At 44.9% G+C, this 24,581-nt stretch overlaps 1 protein-coding gene across 4 annotated transcripts in view; it reads right to left on the bottom strand.

The window, feature by feature from the left end:
• PTPN2 (protein tyrosine phosphatase, non-receptor type 2) overlaps positions 1 to 5,806 on the bottom strand; it is a 105,803-nt gene extending 99,997 nt beyond the window's left edge. For 2 of the 4 annotated variants that reach the window (XM_012649987.1, XM_012649989.1), the window contains exon 1: positions 5,539 to 5,806. In XM_012649987.1, coding sequence (XP_012505441.1) covers positions 5,539 to 5,607 — 69 coding nt within the window. In that variant the 5' untranslated portion in view covers positions 5,608 to 5,806. The remainder of the gene's footprint in view (positions 1 to 5,538) is intronic. The other 2 variants (XM_012649988.1, XM_012649990.1) reach the window with 2 other exon arrangements.
• Between the last annotated feature and the right edge of the window lie 18,775 nt (positions 5,807 to 24,581).

The raw sequence follows: 24,581 nt of genomic DNA, 5'->3' as shown, positions 1-24,581 counted from the left end.
CAGTGCCATTACTCTCAAGTAAATTATAAGAAAGCAACATATGCAGTCATGTTGGCAAATAAGGGCAGTGCTGAAATGAGAATCAGAAGGACTGGATTTGGCTACCAGGTGTCACTAATGGATGTTGTAATATTACATAAGTCACGACCTTGTGCTAGACCAGTATTTCCTCAAACATAAATTAGGGGTTGAGAATAAACCAAGGTGCTGACAATTTAAAATGGGGGCAGTTTTCCTGTGTCTGGTAAATACTGAGCATCTAACATGTTACAGGTCATATAGCTAGGTGGTGGAAAAACAGAAAACAAGACAACCCTCAAGGAGCTAGACAGACAAGCAGACAGTTATAAAACAATGTGATTCATATTCTAATAAAAGAACATAGAGGGCTTAGGAATCAGAGAAGGAGCACACAATTTTGCCCAAGGAGAATGCAGTCTAGTCTTGAAGATGTTTCCCAGATAGATAAGGTAGGCAGAGTATATCCAACATGTGTGAAGACTTCAACGTGTGAGAAAGGAGCTGATTTTCAAGGAAATTCAAAGTTTGTTTAACCATGTAAAAGCACTGAGATTAGACAACAGGAAGGAGAATGTGTAACTAGTAGGCAAGGGAAGTGTTTTACAACAAGACAGCTTTGATTCACCTGCCTAACTGGCTGCCCCACAAATACAAGAACAGAGTGCACTTATCTATCTGACTTATGAAAATCAGATGACTCACAAATGGTAAAAACTGCTCTCACTCTGACAATATCTGAACTATGAATTTTTAATAAAGAAAAACGATCCGTTGAGTTCCACCGTTAATAAACCCTGATTAATCAACCAAATTCCTTCTGAGCCATTGCTTACTACAAACATTTCATGACTTAGCTTTGCCATTTCCCCATAGTTTTACTCCCTTTCCCCAAAAGGCTCACAAGACTCCATTCCTCTTCCCTGCCCTTCCCATGCCCCAGCCTGCTTTGGACAACAATCAGCAGTGACTAAAGCAAAGGCAATCTTGAACACTGCTCAAAAAGCCAAAACTAACCTCAGACTACATTAATGTCATTAGTTTGTCAATCAAACCAAATTAAACTTTTCCAGAAACCTGACTGCTGCCAACGGTGCCCTTTCAAGGCCAATTCTTCCACCTGTGTGCTCTTAATTCCATCAACTCCTGCTTTCTGAGGTTTCTGGCTCTAACAGCATCCCTTCTATTTCTTCAAACCTCCACCTCTCTCCTTAGGTTAATCCTGGCAATTATGTAAATATACTAGGTTGCTCTTTTCTCCTAAGAAGTCATATATTCAACAAATATTTATCAAGTGCTTACTAAGTGCCTGGTACTGTTCAAAGCACTGTCACTGCCTTCATGAGGCTCTGATGATAAACTAGGACTAATAAGAGTCTGTTCTACTCCAACCCAAGAATTCATTCCCAAAAAACCTCCTATTATCAAAGTCATGTTATAAAAGCAACTGTTCAAAGGAGGTAAAAGGAGTAAGGGGCCAGAGAGTTTCAGACTCAAAATATTAAATTATTTTTTCCTGCAAGAATTTCAATTAGGTGTAAAAAGTTCTCATACCACTAACCAAGTCTGGCTTTTAGTTAGACATAGTTTTTGCTCAAGAACAAAACCTTTCTTTTCCTAGCCCCATCAGCACTACCAAAAAAAGAACAAGTCTTCACAAACATTACCATAAAAGTCACCCACTGTTGTGAAGCCACCTTAAATTCAAGCACTTTTTCCTACTCAAGCAGCAGTTACTTTCAGTAGTGGTTTGCATAATGCAAATTGTGTTCCAGAAATACATCCAATTCCTGCTATGAAAGGGGAAGTCTTGGGATGCTCTAGAAATATGTAACAGGGACTTATACCAAGCATGGGCAGGCAGGAAGGCCAGACAAAGAAGTGGGACTTCTGGGATGAGTAGGAGGTGGTTAAGCAAGAGGGGAAAGAAAAGGTAGGCAAGTTGTGCCACAGCAAAGGGAACTACATTTATAAAGTCCCTAAGGGAAGAACGGACACAGTAGAAAAGAGCTGGAGGGAAATGAGCTGGAGGAGGGGTTGAACTTTACATTGTGAGCAATGGGAAGCCATCAAAGGGTTTATAGAGAAGTCACCTAATCATGCTTCATTTTAGCCACTTCTCCCTACTTCTTCAAGTTCGGTTTCTTAAAAGAACAATCTGCACCTGCTAGTTTGCACTTCTTGCTACGTCCTCAACTCCCAGCATCTGTCTTCTGTAGTCCACTGAAATTGCTCTCTTTGAGGTATCTGTTGATCTAGCTGCTCAATTCAATGCCCTTTCCATCCTGACCTTATCTGTCCCATCCTCAGCACGTGGCCCTGCCATCTCTCTTCCACTGCTTTTCTCCCCACTTCTACGGCTATTCCTCACCAGTCTTTTCCGCAAGCTCCTCTTTCCCCACCTACCCTCTTCAATGCTGCTGTCTGTCAAGATTCTGTCCTTGGCCTTTGGCAATTCTAAACCCTTTTTATCTTCGTTAGGTGGTCTCAACCTCTAGGACCTCAAACACCACCTAGACGCTCATGATTTCCAAAATTGTATTGACAGCTCAGACCTCTCTGCTGGACTCCAAATGTATACATTCAACTATTTCCATTTCAGTGTCTCACAGGCACCTCAAACAGAACTAAACCATTTCAAAACCAAACACGTCTACCCCTTTAACATTTCATTTCAAATCTGTACCTCCCCTCCATCCTTTCTGCCACTGCCCAAGCTCAGGAGCTCGGGCTTCTCTTCAGGTTTACTCCAACAGACGACTGCCCTGTGGTGCAGGCCCGATCCAACCCACCAGCAGTCAGAATGATCTTGCTAAAAAGTAAATATCGTGGTATTTCCAGGCCTAAAATTTCTCAGTGAGTTCCTATTAATGGGTCAAATTTCTTAGTCTGACCTCCCAGGGCTTTCCAAGGCCTGCCTTATTCTCTGGCACCTGAAATCCACACCAGACTCCAGGTTAACCTGTGGTGGTGCTCTCAGCATTCTACCCTCAGTGCCTTTGTGCACAGCACGCTGCTTCCTGCCCAGAACACTAATTCTCTCCCCCTTCCCTGTCCTCTTCATCTGTCCAACATGTCCTTCAAGACTCCAGGAAGCTTCACTGTAATTCTCAGGTGCACCCCTTTTTGGGAAATACAGGACTCCTAGGTACTCACTCCCACAGCACCTTGTGCTTAACACTAGCGTTACATTCATCACTCTAATGTTTTCACCTGCTTACCTGTTTACTACTCCCTACAAGGATGGATTTTTAAGAGCAAGGACTCTGTCTTAGGTATCCTCAGTGCCTAACACTGGCACATAACAAGCATGTTTTCATTTAATGAATGAAAATATGGAATTGCAATGAGGCCCCAAGAGAACAAGTCCCAGAATGTGAGCACCTCAAGTCAAGAGCAGGAACCTTGTCAATGCCATTCTCTGCGAACCCCAAGGCCCAGGGCAAAAGCCAGAGCCATTGGAGGTCAGTACATATTTTTGTAGAACAGCTGAATGGATCTTCAATGGCCACAGGAAAACACTTAGTCCAAACTCTTCCTGAATTGCTTTCCATTACTAATTTTCTTGGTTTGTGACCTACTTTTACTGTAACACCAGTGTGCAAGGCATAGTTTATATTAACCAAAATAATGCTCTTGTTCTTCCATTAGGAAAGAATAATAATATGAGCATTGACCAACCAAGTAAATTACAAGATTCCTCAGCATGAGTCCACAGAAGGGTTTCCTGAACTCCTTGAAATTGGCTGTGAAATGTGCAGTGGATGCAAGTTTATGTGTATTTTTCTGGCAAGAGGAATCACAATTTTAATTGAATTTTCAAGAATATTAGGGAAGCCCAAAAAACCCTGGCTTAACCAAAATGTTAGGCTGAATTAAGGTGTAGCATTCGCTTTTCTCTTCTCAAACCTGTATTTCCACATATCACTTACACCTTAGGGACAGTAGCCTCTGCTAAAACAAATGTAACTGGAGAAGACTTAGCTGGAAGGCTCTCACATAAATATTGCTACTAGAGTTTGCATTTCAGATTGTCTATAACTGGAAGTGTCCTCACAAGCATTCTTTAAAAGTTAGTGCTCTATTCTAACATGCTCAGTATCATGTGAATCTGGGTACTTACCTTACTGCCTAATGTGTTCAAGAAAAAAACGTTACATTTCAAACATAACAACAATGGAAAATATTTTTTACTGTCATCTAATTAAATGGAATAGGGAAAAACCCAGGATCATCCAGATTTACAGGAAAGCTCTTTTTTCCTTTTACTATACACAGAGTGAACCAAACATCAGAAGCAGCATTTAACTCACCAACCAACAAATTCAATCTTGGGAACAATATGCTAATAATTAAATAGGAGAGGATAAGCAATTAAATCATTTTCAAAGAGATAGAATTGTTTGAATTTAAAGGTAGTCTGGTTGATGTAAAAAAAAAAAAAAACTAGTTAAGTGTTCACGGTATAGATTTCACTTATGTGACTTGGAACAGGCAAAATTATTCTATGGTGATGGGCATCAGAACAGCGGAGGCCAACAGGGCGGGAGAGGTGGCATGATGACACTTTCCGGGGTGACAGGTTACTTTGATTTGAGCGGTGCTAGCATCGGTGTATACATTTGAAACTCGTTTGAATGCATACATGAGATCTTGTGTGTTTGACTTTAAGTAAAGAACGCCTCAGTAAAGAAAATTAGAGAAGGATACTTTATCACTGAACTAATACAACCGAAGCCTCCTTTCGTTCCGGGAAGGCTTTGGCGCCTTCCTGGACGACCCACACGCCAAGAAACACTGTGCCCTCTTTGAAAATTAGGGTTGGTGACTCCCGGAGCTCCTATCACCACCACTATTTAAGCACGGCCAGCGCCACAGGCCCACAGAGGCTCCGCTAGGAAGAGCGGGCTTCACTTTCGGAAACCGGGGTCGGCTGCCCAGGGCCGGCCTGCTCCGACGGGTCCCGAGCCGGCGCGGGCGCGGACCCAGCCCCGGACCCAGACCCCGGCGGCCTCCCGGCCTGCCCCCGCCGCCCGCACTTCCCCGGAACGCCGGCCGCCCGCCCGCTCGGCCACAAAGCACCAGGCCGGCGAAAAGAGTGTCCCCGAGCAAAAGCCACGCACAGGGAAGCGACCGTGAGGCTGCAGCTCGGGGTGCACGGCCGGGCGCCCGACCCGGTTCCCGCCGGCGGTCCCCCGCCAGCGCCCACGCCTGTTCCCCGCGGCACCACCACCCCGCGGCGAGCGGGTGTCAGCGGCCAGTCTCCGCCCGCCACAAGGCGCCGCTGTGGTACCGCCTTCCAGAACTAAGTCTGCGCTTGCGCCAACAACGAGGCCTCTCATCCAAAGTCTTTTTTTTCTCCAAAGGAGCAAGAGAGCAGTCGGCGCAGGCGCGCCCCTGACGCGAGCCGCGCTGCCACTTCCGCCCCGAGCGAGAGACTGGGGAGCCTGGAGGGTGCCGGTGGGAACGGGCCCGGGTCTCGGAGGGGGACGGCGGCCCCCGCGCGGGCCAGCGACTCACCAAGTACAGCGGCTGCCAGCGACACTGAGCGTCCAGCTCCTCGAACTCCCGCTCGATGGTGGTGGGCATGGCGACGGGAGCGAGCTGGAGCGAGCGGAGCCTGCGCCGGCGGAGAGGCTCAGGCCCCGCACGATCCGGGGAGCGCGCTGGTGCTGCGGCGCATGCGCGCTCTGCGCCCCGCCCTGCCCCCACGCCGAGCCCAGCGGGCCGTGGGGAAAGTACCTGGAGCGTCGCACGTCAGCGCGCCGACTCGGCGCCCAAGCGCCGCGCAGGGTCTGACGGCGGCGGGGCGGGCCGCAGCGCGCCCAGGTGGGGAGGGGGCGGGGCCAGGGGACCACCCCGAGGCTGCGGTGGCGGCGCTCGGCAGGGGACGGCCCGCCCCCTGGACTAGCTGGCTGGCCCGAGGCGGGAGGTGGACCGCGTGGTGCTGGAATGGGAGCGGCCGAGGAAGTCACCGGCACGCTCCGCCTTGTTTCTTGCTGTCCCGTTTCTCTTTTCTTACTCGTAATTTTTAAAAATGAGGTATTTGAATTTTATTTGAAACATCATCTAGCTCCGTTTAGCGGCCTGTGTCCAACTTTGCAACAGATTTCTCAGCCCTAGCGTCAGCTCCTGTGCGTCTGCAGGTTTTGTGCCAAATAAACCGCTGCAGCAAAAGGAAAGGCAACCTCTCCTGGAATTTGGGAGAATATATCTTGTTAAGAAAACGTTCCACACCTTAAGAATTATCGTTACCTGTATGTAAAAAAAGCAAATCCTCTTTTACCAAACAAACATACTGGTTATTGAAATCATCTTGCTTCAGATTAAGATAGTTCATTGTTAATGAACTCGTGCACATATCTAACTATATCATCTTCATAAGAGTTAGGAAAAGGTTAGCTGTGCAGTCCAATATTGAAATTTAAATTTTAACTAAAATTAAGAATTCAGTTTCAAATGCTCAATAGACATTCATGGCTAGTGGCTGCTGTATCACAGAGCACACATGTAGAACATTTCTGTCATCAAAGAAAATTCTTTTGGACAGATCAGCTTGAGAGAGTTAAAATACTTGCAGCAGAAAAGTGTCTTTAATCACGTAAAATCACCAGGAAAAAACAGTAGGCTATGGGATGTAGAAGAAATCGCATTAACAAAAAATTAAGCAATCAACAAGCCTTTTCCACTTGCATAGTGTAATTTAGGGCCTGAGAAACTACTAAAACAAAGTTTGAGAACTATTGCTCTTGAGGAATGGTTATTCAAGACTGTACTAAAGCCTAGGGATAGAAAAAAAAAACAGAAATTAAGTTGCTTCTAGATACCTTAAGTATAAGATATGTCTTGTTCTCTCTGGAATATGATCCCCAACCCAAGTAGTTCCTAGCTTGCCATTTATGAATGACTCCAAACCTAGACCTTTGCCCCTTTTGAAATCAAGATCAGAAGTTCCAAGATTTTAAAGTGTTAGGTTCCCCTTTTGCCTCCAACTTGTTGAAGTCTCCTTGATAGTAGCTATACTTTTATGTACGTACTATTATATGTTTGAGGAAATTCATAATGAACAGTTTTTTAATCTAGTAATTCTTTTAAATGAATTTGTATTTTTTAAAAACATCCGTATTTTAACATAATAGTACATATGAGATCTTTGTTCATGTTACAGGTGATGCTTGGTGGATTGTATATTTGGATTCATAGCAATGTCTTCAACTTACTCCTTGGCCCCTTCAACTCCTGCAGCCCACGGTTGGGAACTGCTAATCTAAACCAAAGGAAATGAGGTATAGCAAGAGTTTAAAGTCCCTTTCTTTAACTGGAATAATGTCTGCCTTCTGAATTTCAGTTTCCTATCTAAGAAGCTCTTCTACCCCAAAGGAATAATTTATACCCCTTTCAGGGAAAACTCTACTTACTATCCATAGCCCCTGCTGTGGTATGAATGACAGCATCCCCTCCAAAATTCATGTTGAAACTTAATCCCCATGGCGGTGGTATTAAGAGATAGAGCTTTTGAGGGAAGTGACTAAGTCATGAGTACTCTGCCCTCATGAATTGATTAGTGCCTTATGAAAGGGCTGAAGTAAACTAGTTTAGACTCTTTTTGCCCTTTGGTCCATTCTGCCATGTGAAGACACCTAGGTGACATCATCTGTGAGGAATGGGCCTTCCCCAGACAAGGAACCTACTGGTGCCTTGATCTTGGACTTCCCAGCCTCCAGAACTGTGAGAAATAAATTTCTATTATTTATGAATTACGCAGTCTCAGATATTTTGTTATAGCAGCACAAACTAAGACAGCCAAGACAGACCAAGACAGCCCCTATAGAAAGAATTTCAAAGGGACAAATATAAAAATATAATCCAAAAGCTTAGTGTCTACAAGAGCTATACATTTTCAGAGTTGGGCAGACATTTCTTATGTTGTGCAGATTCCAGTGGGAATGGAACTTCAGTTAAGTTCATATCTATTTTTAAAAATAAGCCTTTTATTGAAAAATATATACGGAAACGTACACAAATCACAACTGTATTACTTCATGAGTTTTTACAAAGTGAACATAGCTGAATATCAATACTCAGGTCAAGAACAAGAGTTTTAGCTGTACTCTATCAAGCCCTTGGAGCTCCACCCTAGATCCCATCCTCACCCTGAGTAACCAGCACTATCCCCTGTAACAGCATAGATCAGTTTTGACTTTCTTTAATTTTATTTAATTATATGGTATGTACTTTTTCATGTCTAACTCCTTTTGCTAACATGGTTGTGAGATTCATCCATGTTGTTGTATGGATGAACTAGTTCATTAATTCTCACTGCTAAATAGTATGGATTGTTTGAGTCTAACACAATTTATTTGTTCTAAATTTGTTTCCAGTTTTGGGTTGTCATAAAGAATACTGTTAAGAACATGCTTTAGGCTGGGCGCGGTCGCTCACGCCTGTAATCCTAGCACTCTGGGAGGCCAAGGCGGCGGGTCACTCAAGGTCACAAGTTTGAGACCAGCCTGAGCAAGAGCGAGACCCCGTCTCTACTAAAATTAGAAAGAAATTAATCGGACAACTAAAAATATATAGAAAAAAATTAGCCGGGCATGGTGGCGCATGCCTGTAGTCCCAGCTACTCGGGAGGCTGAGGCAGAAGGATCACTTGAGCCCAGGAGTTTGAGGTTGCTGTGAGCTAGACTAACGCCATGGCACTCACTCTAGCCCCGGCAACAGAGTGAGACTCTGTCTCAAAAAAAAAAAAAAAAAAAAAACAAAAACATGCTTTACTTGTCATTTGGTAGACACATACACTCTTTCCTCTTAGGTGTATATGTAGAAGTGGGATTGCTGGATCACAATGTATATGTATGTTCAACTCTACTATATATTGCTGAACAGTTTTCTGAGTGATTATACCACCCCTTGAGGTTGGACACAGGACAAGAATGCCCACTGTCATCACTTCTATTCAACATTGTATAGCCATAGCAACATGTAAGAAAAATTAAGAAATAGTATAATGATTGGAAAGGAGGAAACAAAGTTGATATAGTCAATTTATTGTACACATAGAAAATCCAAAGTAATCTGTAGGTAAACTATTAGATTAATAAGTTAATTTAGCAACATCATTGAATACAAAGTCAATATAAGAAAAACACTTGTATTTCTGTATAGCTGCAACAAATAGAAAATTTTAAAATTTGTAAATATAAATTATTTATGAAAAATTTTAACAAAAGATTAGCAAGACTTCTAGGCTGAGAACCATAAACTATGACTGAGAAAAACTAAGGAAGAACTAAATAAATGGAAGGATATATGATGTTAATGGCTTGGAAACTTTAGTATTGTAAAGTTACCAGGATTTCTCAAAGTAGTATGTGGATTCAGTGCAATCTCAATCAAAATCCCACCAGATTTTTCTGGTGGAAATTGACAAGCTGAATCTAACGTTTATATAAAAATGCAGGGGACCAAGAATAGCCAAGATAATCTTGAGGAAGAGGAAACTGGAAGTTTTACTCCACCAGATATTAAGACTTACTCTAAAGCTACAGTAATTAAAGCAATGTTTTCTTAGTGCAAGGATAGACAAATAGAAGAAAGAAACAGAATAAGTCTAGAAACAAACTCAAGGGCTAAAAATGGCCAAGAAGAACAGATCTGGAGGACTTAATCCCTCCAGATATCAAGATCTATTATAAAGACAGTATGGTATTGATACAAGGATAGGCAATCCGATCAGTGAAACTAAACAAAGTCCAGAAACAGGCTCCCATGTACGTGTACAGTCATCTGGTATGTGTGTGTGTATTTCACAAAGGCTGACACTGGTACAACGGGAAAATACTAGCGATGCTGGATCTGAAAGAGTGTGTTCTGTGTTTCCATTCACATGAAGTTTAAAAACAGGCAACTGAATAGCAATTGCTTCTGAGGGCAGCTCAGGCTGGGTGAGGGTGTTGACTGGGAAGGAGCATGAGGGAAACTTCTGAGGTCCTGGAAATAGTCTGTATCTTGCTCTGGATGATGGTACACTGTTATACATAATATACACATCTTTGTGTGTATATGTAGTAAAAAGTCATTGAGTGCTACATTTCAGATGTTTGCACTTCATTATATGTATGCTAACCTCAATAAAATTTTAAAATTTAAATAAAAATAAATGGTGCTATTTTAGAAATGGCAACCACACACATTATCTCAAATGGTATTTAATAAGCTAACATCAACTAGTAAATATAGCAAGAGACTTATACATAGCTTCCAAAGCCACATGACGCACCTAGATTCTCTGAAATAGCCGGCAATTACAAACTGCAGATACGAACAGTATGGGATTGAGATGGGGATTCTCTCATTCCATATTTTGAAGCCATAAAGTATATCTGCTGCCTAGGTTTGTACCAAATGCAATTAATGTATCTAACAAAAATCCTAATATTCATTCAACTTCAATGCACAACCTCCAAAAAAATTGGCTTTAGAAAAAGCCCAGATAAATTACGGTTATAAAAAAATTTTCAAAAATAACTAACCCAACTGCACAGAATATGTGGTCGGCTTTCAAATGAACTGTCATGGTACCTGAGTAAGTCAGTTATCAATTTATTCACCTCAAGCTCCAACGTCTCCTTTTTGACCTTCTCTGTGAGAATGGATCTGGGCCCTTTAAATTTTTTTCCTTTGCCGGCTGACAGGATGTTAAGCTTTGTCCATAGGGGCAGTGGAGAGACCCTGCAGGAGGGCAGGTTTGCCGGCTCCTGTGCTTGCTTGCGGCCCGGGGGCGCCCCTGGCGGCGGGGTGCTACAGCAGATCCCTCCGGGGCGATGCTTCCCACGCGCCCTGCAGGCCTGATTTCCAGCAAGCTCCCGAGGGCAGAGTAATAGGTTGAATGTTGGCCTCCCAAACCTGGAACTTGTGAATGTGACCATCTATGGAAACGGGGTATCTGCAGACGTAATTAAGCTGAGGAATTTAAGATGAGATCATCCTGGATTATCAGGGTGGGCGCTAAGTCCAATGACAACCGTCCTAAGAGACGGGCAGAGAAAGATTCAAGACAGGAAAAAGCCCTGTGAGGAGGAAGGCAGAGATGAGGTCATGGGCCACAAGAACACCCGGAACACCCGGCGCCACCAGAAGCCAGAAGAGACAAGGAGTTTCTCCCCTAAATCCTTCAGAGGGACCACAGCCCTACAGATGCCTTGATTTTGGACTTCTGGCCTCTAAAACTGTGAGAGAACAAATTGCTGTTGTCTTAAGCCACCAAGTTTGTGGTGGTTTGTTACCCAGCCAGCCGTTCAAGAGTTCCAGCAAGTTCCACCAGCGCAGCGCCATGGGGACTCCTCTGCCTTCGGGGAGCCAGGGGCAACACTTTCTCCAGGGAGGTCCAGCCTGCAGCCCTGCAGGGCCGTGGAGCTCCTCCTTGAATTCTAACTCCACTGCAGGGGCGTTTGCGTTTACCTACTATTCCTCTATCTTTTAGAGTTCTCTGTACAATTACTAGTAAATCCCTCATTATTCCAACCTGTTAAAGTTGGAGTAATGCTTTATATCAAATTTTCTCTATTCAAATTATTGTGTGGTTTCACTCTTCTAATTAGACCAAAACACAAAATCTCCCAGGAAAAAAAGACTTAGGAGAATATTTTTACAACCTTTTTCATGGGACACAAAAAGCACTCAACATTTAAAAAAATAATAAATTGAATTACTTTAAAATTAAGGATTTCTGTTCAGTAAATGACAGCATTAATAAAGGGAAATTGGGCTGGGCATGGTGCCTCACGTCTGTAATCCAAGCACTTTGGGAGGCTGAGGTGGGAGTATCGCCTAATACCAGGAGTTTAAGACCAGCCTGGGTAACATAGCGAGACCTTGTCTCCCCACAAAATAATCTTTTAAAAAGCTGGATGTGGTGTGCATGCCTGTAGTCCCAGCTATGTGGGCAGGAGGCTGAGGCAGGAGATTTGCTCTAGCCCAGGAGTTCAAGGCTGCATGCAGTGAGCTGTGATCACACCACTGCACTCCAGCCTGGGTGACAGAGCGAGACCCTGTCTCTTAAAAAATAAAAATAGGCTGGGAGCGGTGGCTCACGCCTGTAATCCTAGCGCTCTGGGAGGCCGAGGTGGGCGGATCACTCAAGGTCAGGAGTTCGAGACCAGCCTGAGCAAGAGCGAGACCCCATCTCTACTAAAAATAGAAAGAAATTATTTGGACAACTAAAAATCTATATAGAAAAAAATTAGCCGGACATGGTGGCGCTTGCCTGTAGTCCCAGCTACTCGGGAGGCTGAGACAGTAGGATTGCTTTAGCCCAGGAGTTCGAGGTTGCTGTGAGCTAGGCTGACGCCATGGCACTCTACTCCGGGCAACAGAGTGAGACTCTGTCTCAAAAAAAATAAAAACGAAAATAAAAACTACAGTGAGATAATGCCTCACCCCAACCAAAAGACAAGAACTGCAGTTCTTATACCTGCTGGGTAAGTATATTTTGACTGGGGGAAGTAAGGTCCTAGCAAGTCAAGCCACACTGAACTATTCCAGAGGGCAACAGGTGGCATAAAAATCTGGTGGAAGAGAACTTGCCAGAGAGGGACAAATACGCGATTTGCCACATTGTTCTGATAAATGTCACAATTTTGCCTTGATCAGTCTTAGAAGGAAGAATAAATCATGGATAAAGGAAGACAAAAACTAGGTGACTTTGATCAGTATTCTAAAATGATTAGTTTTTGAATACTTCTTAAATTCATGCTTTTTTTTTTTTTTTTTTTTTTTGAGACAGAGTCTTACTGTGTTGCCTGGGCTAGAGTGCCGTGGCGTCATCTTAGCTCACAGCAACCTCAAACTCCTGGGCTCAAGTGATCCTCCTGCCTCAGCCTCCCGAGTAGCTGGGACTACAGGCATGCACCACCATGCTCGGCTAGTTTTTTCTATATATATGTATTTTTAGTTGTCCAATTAATTTCTTTCTATGTTTAGTAGAGACGGGGTCTCGCTCTTGCTCAGGCTGGTCTCGAACTCCTGAGCTCAAACAATCCGCTCGCCCTGGCCTCCCAGAGAGCTAGGATTACAGGCGTGAGCTACCACGCCCGGCCAAATTCATGCTCTTTTGTATGTGTTAGATGTGAAATCTAGGACTTTTTATTTATTTTGATAATTCTAATTTTATATCTACCAGTGTCCCAGTAGGAAATAGGTACACTAAAAATGGTCATTAAAGAGAGTTCGAGGACAGAACAATTTACAAAGTTGTGGACAAGATTAAAAGAAATCACTAAAGCAAGGTGAAACACCTTGGGTTAGCAACGGTGGAGAAATTCTACCATCCATAGGTCTGAAGGTGCAGGGGACAGAGCAGTTACCAAAACCCAGAGAGGGCAGGTGGGCGTGGTGGCTTTCTTTAGAGGAACACAGCCACTGCAGGTCCATGACTTCAGCAGGAATACACACTACGTTTCCTGCTGCTGCTGTGACAAATTACCACAAACTTTGTGGCTTAAAACAACACAGTTCAATTATCTTACAGTTCTGGAAGTCAGAAGGCTTACAATGGGTCTTACTGGTTAAATGCAGGCGTTGGCAGCGCCGTGTTCCTTTTGGAGGCTCCAAGGGAGAATCCGATCCTTGCCTTTTCCAGGTCCTGGAGGCCGTTGCATTTCTTGGCTCGTGGCCCCTTCCAGCAACTGCATCACTCTGACCTCTGTCACAGTTCCTCTTGGACTCTAATCTTTTGCCTCCCTCTTCCATCTTTTTAAGGATTCTTGTGATAACAATGCACTCACCCAGATAATCTCTACCTCTTAAAATCTTTATCCACATCTACAAAGTCCCTTTGCCATGTCAGAATCTTTTTCACAAGTGCCTTCCCTCTAAACTTTTCTAGGTTTGGTTTCTGTAATCTACCACCTCTTCAGAAGACAAAGGCAACACTCAGAGAAGGCCACAGCTGAGAGATGTCCAGAGAAACAACACCAGAGTCTGCCCCTCTGCTGGACTTTTGGCTGGGTGAGCTAAAACATTTTCTTCTTGTTTAAGCCAGTTTGATTTGGGTTTTCTGTTATGTGCAACCCAAAGCATGCTGATCAATAGAGTGCTCTAACACCTGGTTACACATCAAGACTCTAAACCTCACCTACCAAGGGCACAGTCAAGGCAGAGATAAACTACACTCCCGAAGCAGCACCATTGACTTCCTTCCGTGGAGGAGATGCTCTGTCACTGGCTGTATCAATACCGGCGATCTCCCTGCATGCCCCTAGTGGCTGTTGAGATCTGAAGTCCTGGTGGGGTCTCTCCACTGTGAGACAAGTCAATGGCACATGAGAGGGAGCAGGTAGCAGAGGGGAACTGAACAGAAAGAGAGGCACGGTGGTGAGAGATGTATGGATGAGAGACAATGGGAAGTATTTTTATGACCAGAGAGACTGAGGAGGGAGGAACAACGTTCACACAGGATTCCTGGGAATATTTCTGGGGTATATGTTGTATAAACTCTGGAACAAGGCTTTACAAAAACCCATAAGAAAGACCAAAAGCATTCTTCAAGGCTTCTGCAGTTGAATGAAGCATCCATTCCTTTTAAAGGAAACTTCACGTAGACGGGGGTGCAGGGGCCCTGGCTTCCATTCAAGAGGATGAGGGCCATGCAAGTTGAATAATGTTGAAGCAATCTATATTAAAGCTTCTCCAGCGCAGCTTATCTGAATCTGAATTCAAGACCTTATCTATAAAACGTTCCTCTTTCCCTCCGTTCTCTAACACAGCTAATGTTATCACTCGTTCACCCATGCCACAAACCTGGAAGTCATCTTCAACATCTTTCTGTCCTTTATCTTCTAAAAGGGGTCAGTGTTCTGTCGAACCTTGTCTTCTAAGAAATCTCAAATCTATGCTCTGGCTGGTTGCAGGGGTGAATGCCTGTAGTCCCAGCTACTCGGGAGGCTGAGACGGGAGGATCGCTTGAGCCCAGCAGTTCTGGGCTGTGGTGCGCTATGCCGGTGGATCAGGTGTCCGCACTAAGTTCGGCATCAGTATGGTGACCTCCCCAGGAGCCGGGGACCACGAGGTTGCCTAAGGAGGGTGAACCTGCCCAGGTCGCAAACGGAGCAGGTCAAAACTCCCGTGCTGATCAGTATTGGGATTGCGCCTGTTAATAGCCACTGCACTCCAGCCTGGGCGACATAGCGAGACCCTGTCTCTAAAAAAAAAAAAAAAAAAAAATAATAATAAATTAAAATAAAAAGAGAAAAAAATTATAAAGAAAAAAAAAGAAAAGAAAAAAAAGATCTATGCTTTGCTCTCTGTCTCCCCCTGCTGCCGCCTTGGTTCAGGTTTCCTCATCTTCACATCTGTCCCCTCTGTATGGAGGGTATGACATTCCACTGGGTATCTCGACACCAGCAGCGTGCCCAGAATTTAGTAGGTACAAGATCAATGTGATTGAAAGAATAGCAATGAATCTTTGCTGGACATTTCTATTCTTTCCAATTTTCCTACTACATAAAAATGCTGTAATATCTCTTTTGGACACAACTCTTCCCTTCTTTTTAAGGATATTTCCTTTGTATAAATACCCAGAAGTGAAATTATTATTGGTCCAAGAGGTTATTACTGTTATCTCTGAGTTTCCCAGAAGCAAACCCTGAGATGGAGATTTTAGCTTAAGAATCTTATGGTGGAGGTTATGCCAGGAAGCACTGGGTAGGTAGGGAGGGAGCCAATAACGGGCTTATTAACAACCAGTCCCCACTGTGGGCAGTAGGACCTCAGTCCCACTGGGGGACTCTGAGAGGCAGTACAGAACATACCATCAAATTTTCCAAACCAAAGGGCAAGGAAGCTTGGATATTACCCACCAGCTCTCTGGCCGTTGTGGTGTGAGGAATGCTTCTAGAGCATATTAGCTCTCTGGCACTCCCACCTTGTCCTGTGTGTGAGCTGAGCTTGCTTCCATGGCCAAAAAAATAAATAAATAAACATTAAAGCAGAAAATAGCCTCTGAGTGTAGAGGGGAATGCTGCGGGTATAAGGCACTTACAGCATCTGCCACAGATATTTTTATAGCTTTGAAATCCACTGTTAAATTGCTGTATGAAAGAATAGAACCAATATAATACTATGGGCACCAATTTAAAACTATCTGAGTTTGCCCACATCCCTATGAACCTTGGTAATTATTATTATTACTAACAAAGAGCATATTTGAATGCACTTCATTATTTTCTTTTGCTTTCTTTTTATCTACAACTACTCCTCATTTCTGACTATTTTATGCTTGTGTGTATATTGGGCTGCTTCTAAAGTGAAATACTGCTATATTAATGTGAAAACACAAAAGAATTAATGTTGCAAAGACATATTTTCTGCTAGGTGAAGCAGAGACTCTACACAGTTTTAGTTAATATTTCTCTTACTAGAAAAATTTGTGTGAAGTATATTCTTGTTATGGGAAGACTCACTTAAATCCCCAAATCTTAATCAGTTCATAACCATATGAATGATAATCTCTGAGCACCTTTCACTTCCTGCTCTGGGGCATCTCTGATGCTGTAGCATGCAACACCTAGAAGAACACACTGTTCATTCAAACACGCATAACTCAGATGTGCAGGGAATTTGGCACCAGTGGGGCCACCTTAACCAAGGCTGATTCCCCTTTTCTTCCCCCAGGCAGACAATTCTGAGATGCATTTCTTAAGGCTCCTAGAAAGTCCCAATGGGAATGAGCGCCATATGTGCATACTGATGGACAGCATCAGGCCTTCTCGCATGGGCTTCTCCTCCTTCCCTCTGTACCCCCCCATCCTGCACTGCTGCCCTCTGGAAGCACGCTCCCAAATAAAGTACTTGCACAGGAGCCTTTGTCTCAGACTCTGCCTTCAGGGCACTCAACCTAAGGTGTTCAGTCTCAGAAGTGGCCCTAGGAAGCAGACTGTCACCGTGGGATTTCGGAGCTGAGTCACAGCGATAGGGAACACGTTGCTGGTGGTAAGCGGCATGCAGTCACAGCACAGTTGCTGAGGGTCTCACCCGCTGTGGCGTGGGACGAGGTGCAGGTGGAAGATAAAGCGTTGGCCATGGGGCAGCTCTAGCACCAAAGTGGCATTGGATGAGGGTAATCATAAAGACTTTGGAGGTTGCTGGTCTTTGTCAAATGCTCTGGAAGCCTTGGAAAAAAGTAAAACAAGTTTTGTTCTGTCAGCTGTCAACTTGAGGCAGGTTGTGGATGCAAAGGGGCCCCCGTGACGGTGTTCGAGGAGACACTCATCTTCCTAGTCACAGAGTGTGGTGGATGAGAATCAGACACAACGACACTGAGCTGTAAGGAAAACAGAGATACAAAGGAGAATGAATGCACAGTCACTAAAGCTCTTGTCATCAAAATCATTGACCTCAGAAACATCAGGGTGGACTTGGACTGCCTTGAGAATCCCGCAAGCCCAGATTCTCTTGGACCCTCTGGGCTGGCAGATGCACATCCCTCATTCTTACTAAATCCACTGAAGCCCTCACCTGAGAAGGTGTCTCAAATGATGCTGTACTTCTCAAGATAGACCCCTGTCGCCACTCATTACTTCTAGACTGAGACTCGGGGTCTGATCTCAGCACAGCTGGAGTGGGGAAAAACTCCAGGAAGAAAGCTAATTCATCCAAAGAATTGTAAGATCTGGCTAATATGGACCAACAAGAAGGAGAAGAAAATGGGCGATTATAAATCTTAAGGTGCTGGACCAAGGAAAAGGCAAACACAAGGAAGGGAAGAGGAGAACTTACTGATATAGGAACACACTCCATTGATTCAGGAGTCCTAGTGACAGCATCTGAGTCACTTCCCATTCTCTGCTGGAAGAGCTTCCTGAAGCTTGGACAGGTCGATGACCTATAGCGAATGAGGTGGAAATTCTTGGATTTCCTTGGCAGAGTACTGGAAGGGCTCAGGGATATTAGAAGTTACAATGGACTTACTATGTGTGTGGGATCAGAGAGCCCACCACCTGCCCGTGTTCCTTGGGAGAACTTAGAGGACTCTCTTCACAAAGCATAAGGACCTCTCTGGCAAAGGAGGCATGGGCACCTTTGAGAAGACTGGTAGGAAGCATCCTTTGTGGACCAGCCTGGCCAGGGGCAGATGTTGCCAATGGGATGCCAAACAGCAATGCGGGATAGGAGGCGGCAGCCAAAGGGAATGAAGTCACCGTCATGGGCAGCCAGGCCAGAAGGGCAATTAGACCACCTTGACCTGCCAGGATCTGTGGTGCTGACTAATGGATGCCGGTGCTCCGTTCCAGGAGGTGAGATGGAAGGGCTGATAATTGCAATGTGACTTGACTTGGATAATTTGAAAAAAAAAAAATCAAGTGCTGGAAAGCTGAAGTTTTAAGTTAGCCACTGCAATGGAAAATTATAATTCTTCATTCAATTTCCACAGCTAAGTCAGTTCACAGACCTAAAGCACATTGATTGAAGGGAAGGCTGCCAGTTCTCCATGATGAAAGACTCTGCAATACCACCAAAAGTATAAATGATAAATGTTCCCCCAGTCCTTCACCAAAGGAAACTACAGCCATGCAGCAGCATAATGGTGCCTAAGGAAATGGATAGAAAATCTGAGTTGATACCTTAGAAACCACAGGCCCTTAAATCCCATCATCTAGCCAGGCATGGTGGTACGTACCTGTAGTCTCAGCCACTCGGGAGGCTGAGGCAGGAGGGTTGCTTGAGCCCAGGAGTTTGAGACTTCTGTGAGCTATGATGGTGCCACTGCACTCTAGCCCCAGCAACAGGGCAAGACCCTGTCTGAAAAAGCAAAACAAAACAAAACAAACAAACAAAATCCTATTGTGTTCCTCTGGTTAGAGTCGGGGCTTATGAAGGGAGTTCTGACTCAGGTACACCCAGCAATAGATGCGCTGGGTCCATGAACCCGCCCTGTGGTTATTTGCTCAGTTCCTACATGTATAATTAGAATAGATACATACTTTGTCGCTGGCAGAACCCTTACAACGATTTCCTGACATGTATGAGACATAGGAGAGAAGTCCCTGAAACTGCCCCCAACCCAGCCAAGGTAAAAATCAGAAGCAACACTAGACGGAATTGCAGAGATTAGTGCCATCATAAGCAACTTCTAGGATGCAGGGTGGTGGCCTCAATTTACCTGAGTGGCCCTTACAAAAATCCCATGGATCGTGGCTGAGAAGGGTGGGCTACTGTAAACCTGATTAAATAGTAGCCATGTCCCATGTGGTATGGACTGAACAATCAACACAATTTCCAGAACTTGTTATGTGGCTGTTGAACCATTAATATCATTCTTCTCAATGTCCGTCAATAAAGAAGATCAAAAGTAGTTAGTGCAATAGCGTTAAACACATTCACAATGTTGTGCAACCGTCACCATTATTTCCAGATTTTTTATCACCCAGAACAAAAACCCTGTACCTTAAATTATTTGGAAAAATAAACAAATTATAACAGTTAATTTTTTTAAAAGATGAGGTCTCACTATATTGCCCAGGCTGGACTCAAACTCCTGGGCTCAAACCATCCTCCTGCCTCAGTGTCCCAAGTAGAATAAGTATTTTTTAAAAAACCAAAACTGGAACAGATTTTTTAAAAAGAATGCTAACAAGGGAGCAAAATCACCAATATAGAATGCTCAGGAAAGATGTGCAGCAGGCAGGGACACTGCCCTGTGCCACCTTCAAGCCCCCTTGCCGCCTGACTCCACTGACTGACTGAAGTCTGAGCCCCTGCGTGAATTCCTGCTTCTCCCCATCGCCTGGCTGACTCCGCCTCATCCTACAGGTCCCCTGTCAACACCCTTTCCTCTGGGAAGTGTTTCTTGTTCCGTCAGACTGAGTTGTTCTTTCCTCCCCTATTCATGAAAAGTTAAAGCACTGCCTTGTAGCATCTATCACTGTTATAATTTCTTGTTTGTCCCTCTCACCTCCTGCGCTGTTAGCCCTGTGAGGGCAGGGGCTGTGTGGAATACATCTGCAAGCTCCACCCGGCACGGCTCCCAGCATTCAGTACGTGCTTCAGCAATTTTTGCTTGAATTTCACAGATTCTTGGCCAGATGGGCCTGCTGCGGGGATCTGTGCTAGCAGAGGGCAGGGTGACGGCACCGAGTATGTGGAGATGCCGGTAGGGAAACAGCCAAGACAGCCACCTACTAGAAATCCCGTCACCTTGTGCTGATTCTCGTGGAAGAAAGTAGACTCACTTCATTTTAATTAAAAAATGCAATAGCAGATTTTCAGGCTTCAGTTTATTGTAATAGGTCCATTTAAATGTCCCATTACAATGTATTTACTCAGTCCCCTGTTGTTAGACGTTTAGATTATTTCTAGCTTTTCACTATTACAAATAACAGTAAAGAGCATTTGGATACATGTTGTCCAGTTCCCTCTAGAGGCCCTGTGCTAATCCCCTTCCCGTCAGCAGGGTGCTCTGCATCACTGGGCCAACTGGGCGTAGAAATGCACGCGTGCGTGGAAAACCAGGCCTGCCCCTGGTGTGTGCAGTGTCCTGGACCAATGTGTGCAACTTGCTCTAGAACAGGCGCATACACAATTTTAAAAATGTATTGCAAAATACACAGCCCACGCGCTGTGTGCCGTACATTGATTGGCTGGTAAAGACCGAGTATGACGGAGCAGGGCACTGGCGTATGTGTCTGCCATCCAGTCGGTGCACGGGAAGGCTCTCTGGTGTCCAGGGCCATCTCTTCACACTCTTTACTGCCACGTGCACCATTCCTGGCCACGGTCACGTCCCCTGGAGAAACAGATGCTGTCGTCACTCACCACGCCCTGGCTCTGGGGAACCTGTGTGACTGAGACAATGTGGACTCGGGACCCTTTGTGCACCGCTGGCGCCAACGTCACTCGCGCGGCTGCAGCGTCCCCCTGCTGTCGGGATTGCCGGCTCCTGCTGACTCTCTGGAAGCCTCTGCTGTGCTTCCTTGCGGATGATCACGAACGCCAGTCTTACCTGGACTGTGCAGAAACGGACAAAGGCCGATTCATCTTCCGGCTGTGGTGAATTTACCACGTGGGATTCTGTAGCGTAAAGATAGAACAGCGATCTTCCCACCGCGTCTTTTCTTGAACTCTAGGCCGTAATGGCTGCAGCCTCAGAATGTGATCTCTTTCCGTGTGGACCCCGCCCCTGCCCTCACACCCAGCCACTGGGGGAGGGGCGCGGGCAAGGCGCCCAGGGGCTGAGCGAGAAGCTCATCCTGAAGGACTTGAGACTGACCCCATCGCATTGACTGGAGGTGAGACAGGACATGTGCAGGTCAGCATTGGACAGCAAACGTCACTCGGGCCCTCAAAGGGGACAGCATGTGGGCTACAGAGGGGCTGAGGTTGCCACCTAGGGTGCCAGAGGTGGGCATAGGGTGATGGACACCGCTGCCTCAGGGCTGTGGGCTGCAGGCAGGTCGGCCCAGATGGGCCGTGCTGGTCCACACACACCGACCGTCAGAACTCGGGGCTCCGAACTGGCCATGTGGCTGAGGCAACTGAGAGTCACCAAAACCAGTGTGTTGGCCCCACTCTGGTGGCCCGATCTCTCGAGATTCTGTGAAAGAAGTACTGTTCCAGTAAGGGATAGCAATGTGCTCACTGCCCTCCTGGAACCACAGTGGCCACGGGACCCTGGAATGGCCTCACAGACAGGGAGGCCTCCCCCACCCTCCTCCTGCCCCTCCAGCCCTCGCCAGCTCTTTCGGACGGGAGCTCTACTCAGGGTGGGAAGTAGCGGGTCAGAGAAATGAGTACTGAGACCCCTGAGGAGCCTGGTTTGGGCCCGGGCCTGGCCCCAGCTGGAGACTTAGAAAATGTTGAAGAAGGCAGCACAAAGTGGGCTTTTGACCAGCACCTGGGGCTAAAGGCAGAGTTGCGCCACCGTCCACAGCAATAGCTGAATGCAACTTTGCAGCATACTCACAAAGAGTGAGGAGGTATTTTTATTCCTGCTCTTGGTGGTGGGTCCAATACCAGTAGGGAGCAAATGTGGAAAGTCTTACGCCTTCCAGCCAGGGGTACCCTAGCTCTCTGCTTAGCCAGATTGTTGGCAAGTGTACAGCAATGGCTTATAGAATAAAGAAGGGGAAGTATGGGAACACACAGTTCTCATCAACTAAAAATAACTTCTCATATTTATTTTTTCAGTAATCCTCTTTCAGCTATAAATTTGCTTCATAGTCTATTGGATCCCTGACTCTCCTTAGCTAACCTCTGAGACTAACTTCTGTTAAAGTGTTGTTGCAAGGAAGGCTAATGTTTTCATAGGGCTTGTCAAAATAGATAGGGATAACTTGTTTAAAATAATAGTTCCAAGAAATATATAATGACTTTTCTTTAAACTAAGAATTCATAATCTGGATTTGTGAAAAATGCTATATTGATGCTACCTATAACATTTTTGAGACTCTTTTAAAACAAAAAGAACGATTTAATTAACAAAAATAAGTGGTTTAAAGGATTGCTTGTGGCGTTGGAATTTTTTAAAACCAATTTTTGATCTTTTACAGGCTAGTAAGCAATTTTCCTTACATTATGAGAGTGAGCAGTAATTGTTTCCTTATTACAGAACTTTTAAGCTTGGTAAAATTTTAAGTCTTTAACCAGCCTAGGTTTTTAGGCTCTAGCAGCAGCTTTCAAACGAAAACTTTATATGAGCAGTTTGCCCTTCTCATTTTCTTCCAAAGAAGAAAGACAGAAAAGAAAGAAGGAAGAAGGAAAAGAGGGAGGGAGGGAGAAGGGGTGGAAGAGAAGAGAGAAACAAAAGAAAAAGAGAAAAAGGGAGAGAAAGAAAATAGAAATTTCTGGGTTTGTGGTTATGGACCATCTATCTAAGCATATCCATTTCATGTCTGTGTTTAAAGGACATGACAAGCAGACTCCTTTCAGCCTGAATTCGCAGTAATGCCTCCTTGCAAAGACGGCCTGTGTGCTGCTTTCTGGCTGACACGTCTAGGTCGTTTGGGGGCAGGAGTTGGTGAGAATTAATCTGGAAAACTGACTTCTCTCACTCAGACATGGCTTTTCTGGAGCAGGATATTTTCAGAACATTTACAGGTGGCATAACATAGCTGATGTCACAGAAGTAATTCCCGCCCTGCTGGGCTGCTTAGGTCCCCAGTTAAACACTGCTCTGATGTCGGCAGCCCGCGCCAGGGGGACTGCCAGAGCCGCGTGGGACTCACAAAGACTTCTCACGGCCCCAGGAATGCCACTTTTCCCGAATATTAATTTCAAATAATAACTTATTCTTTCTTCTAATTGATATTTGACTTACTTGAGATTTGAAATTTTAACTAAAACTTTTCAATGTGAGTCCATTTCAAATGGTCGAGCCTGATCCTTTCACTACACCAATATCATGTAGAGTCAGGGAAGGGGAAAGACATGAAGTTGTGGTTTTTGTATGTTTGCTACACCTTTGTCCCAGGCAGCATGTTACTGAGAAATACAGAAAAACCAACAATATTGGTATTCTGCAGGAATACATATTCTTCATCTCAGAAAGATATCTAAAAAAAAACTATCTAATCTCCTTATATTTCCAGTCCTAAGTTTCAACATCTTTTGGATATAAAATGGCAATTTTTCTAGAAGATCTTGAAGACCTCTTATAGCTCTATTAATCTAATTGTCATTGTTTCATCAAAAAAGGGAAGAATTCATGCTTGGACAAAGGAGAGAAAGTAGTGGCCAAGAAAGGCCTTCACTGCTGACACTCTAAGCCGCATTACATCGTAATACAGTGTGGGATGGGCGAGTGTCTGGGCTGAGAAGGTACTGTGCTCCTGCAAGGATGAAGAGTTAATCAACTTCCAGAAATCGTCCTATTCGCATCTCTGTCAACTGTGAAACAGAAGGCCCCCCGCGGCTGGGATTCTGGAGAGAAGTTAGTGCCGGGACTGTTTTTAGAGCTGTGGGCGGGGTCCAGGGCCCCCCCAGGGGATTCGAGGCACCCAGGACTAGCAATAGCAGAACGCCAGTGTTCCTGGAGCCCAGGGAGTCCGTCCCACCCCAGGCTACAGCTGACAGGGACAGGGCTGACAACTTTTGACCGGGAAGAACCCATCCACAAGCTCAGCTAAGCCAGCTGGATGTCTATCCTCAAAAAATTGAGGTTAGCCACGAGAGATGCAATCAGTCATATGGTCCAAGACCCTAGAGTCATGAGATCTGGAAGAGCCACACCTGAGCAGAGTGGCAGAGCGTCACAGAGGAGTGTGACCTGGAGAGAGAAGAGGACAGATCTGGACAAAGTAGAAATTAAAGCCCATGTGACCCCATAGACAGAAAGGGATGGCCTCTTTGATATCTTTGAATCCTCACCGTGGCCCAGCCTAGTCTTTTTCAGTCCTTAACTATCAGGGAGTTACAGCTCTTACACCCTTTGGTTACACTGGCTTAGAGCAACCAAAATTTTCCTGAGATACCATCCTCACCGTGGCCCAGCCTAGTCTTTTTCTGTCCTTAACTATCAGGGAGTTACAGCTCTTACACCCTTTGGTTACACTGGCTTAGAGCAACCA

Source organism: Propithecus coquereli, unplaced genomic scaffold (assembly GCF_000956105.1).
Source record: "Propithecus coquereli isolate 6110/MARCELLA unplaced genomic scaffold, Pcoq_1.0 Scaffold308, whole genome shotgun sequence".
In the NCBI taxonomy this organism is placed as follows: Eukaryota; Metazoa; Chordata; class Mammalia; order Primates; family Indriidae; genus Propithecus; species Propithecus coquereli.
Note: the sequence above shows the minus strand (reverse complement) of the source record. Positions and strands in the feature narration are given on the sequence as shown.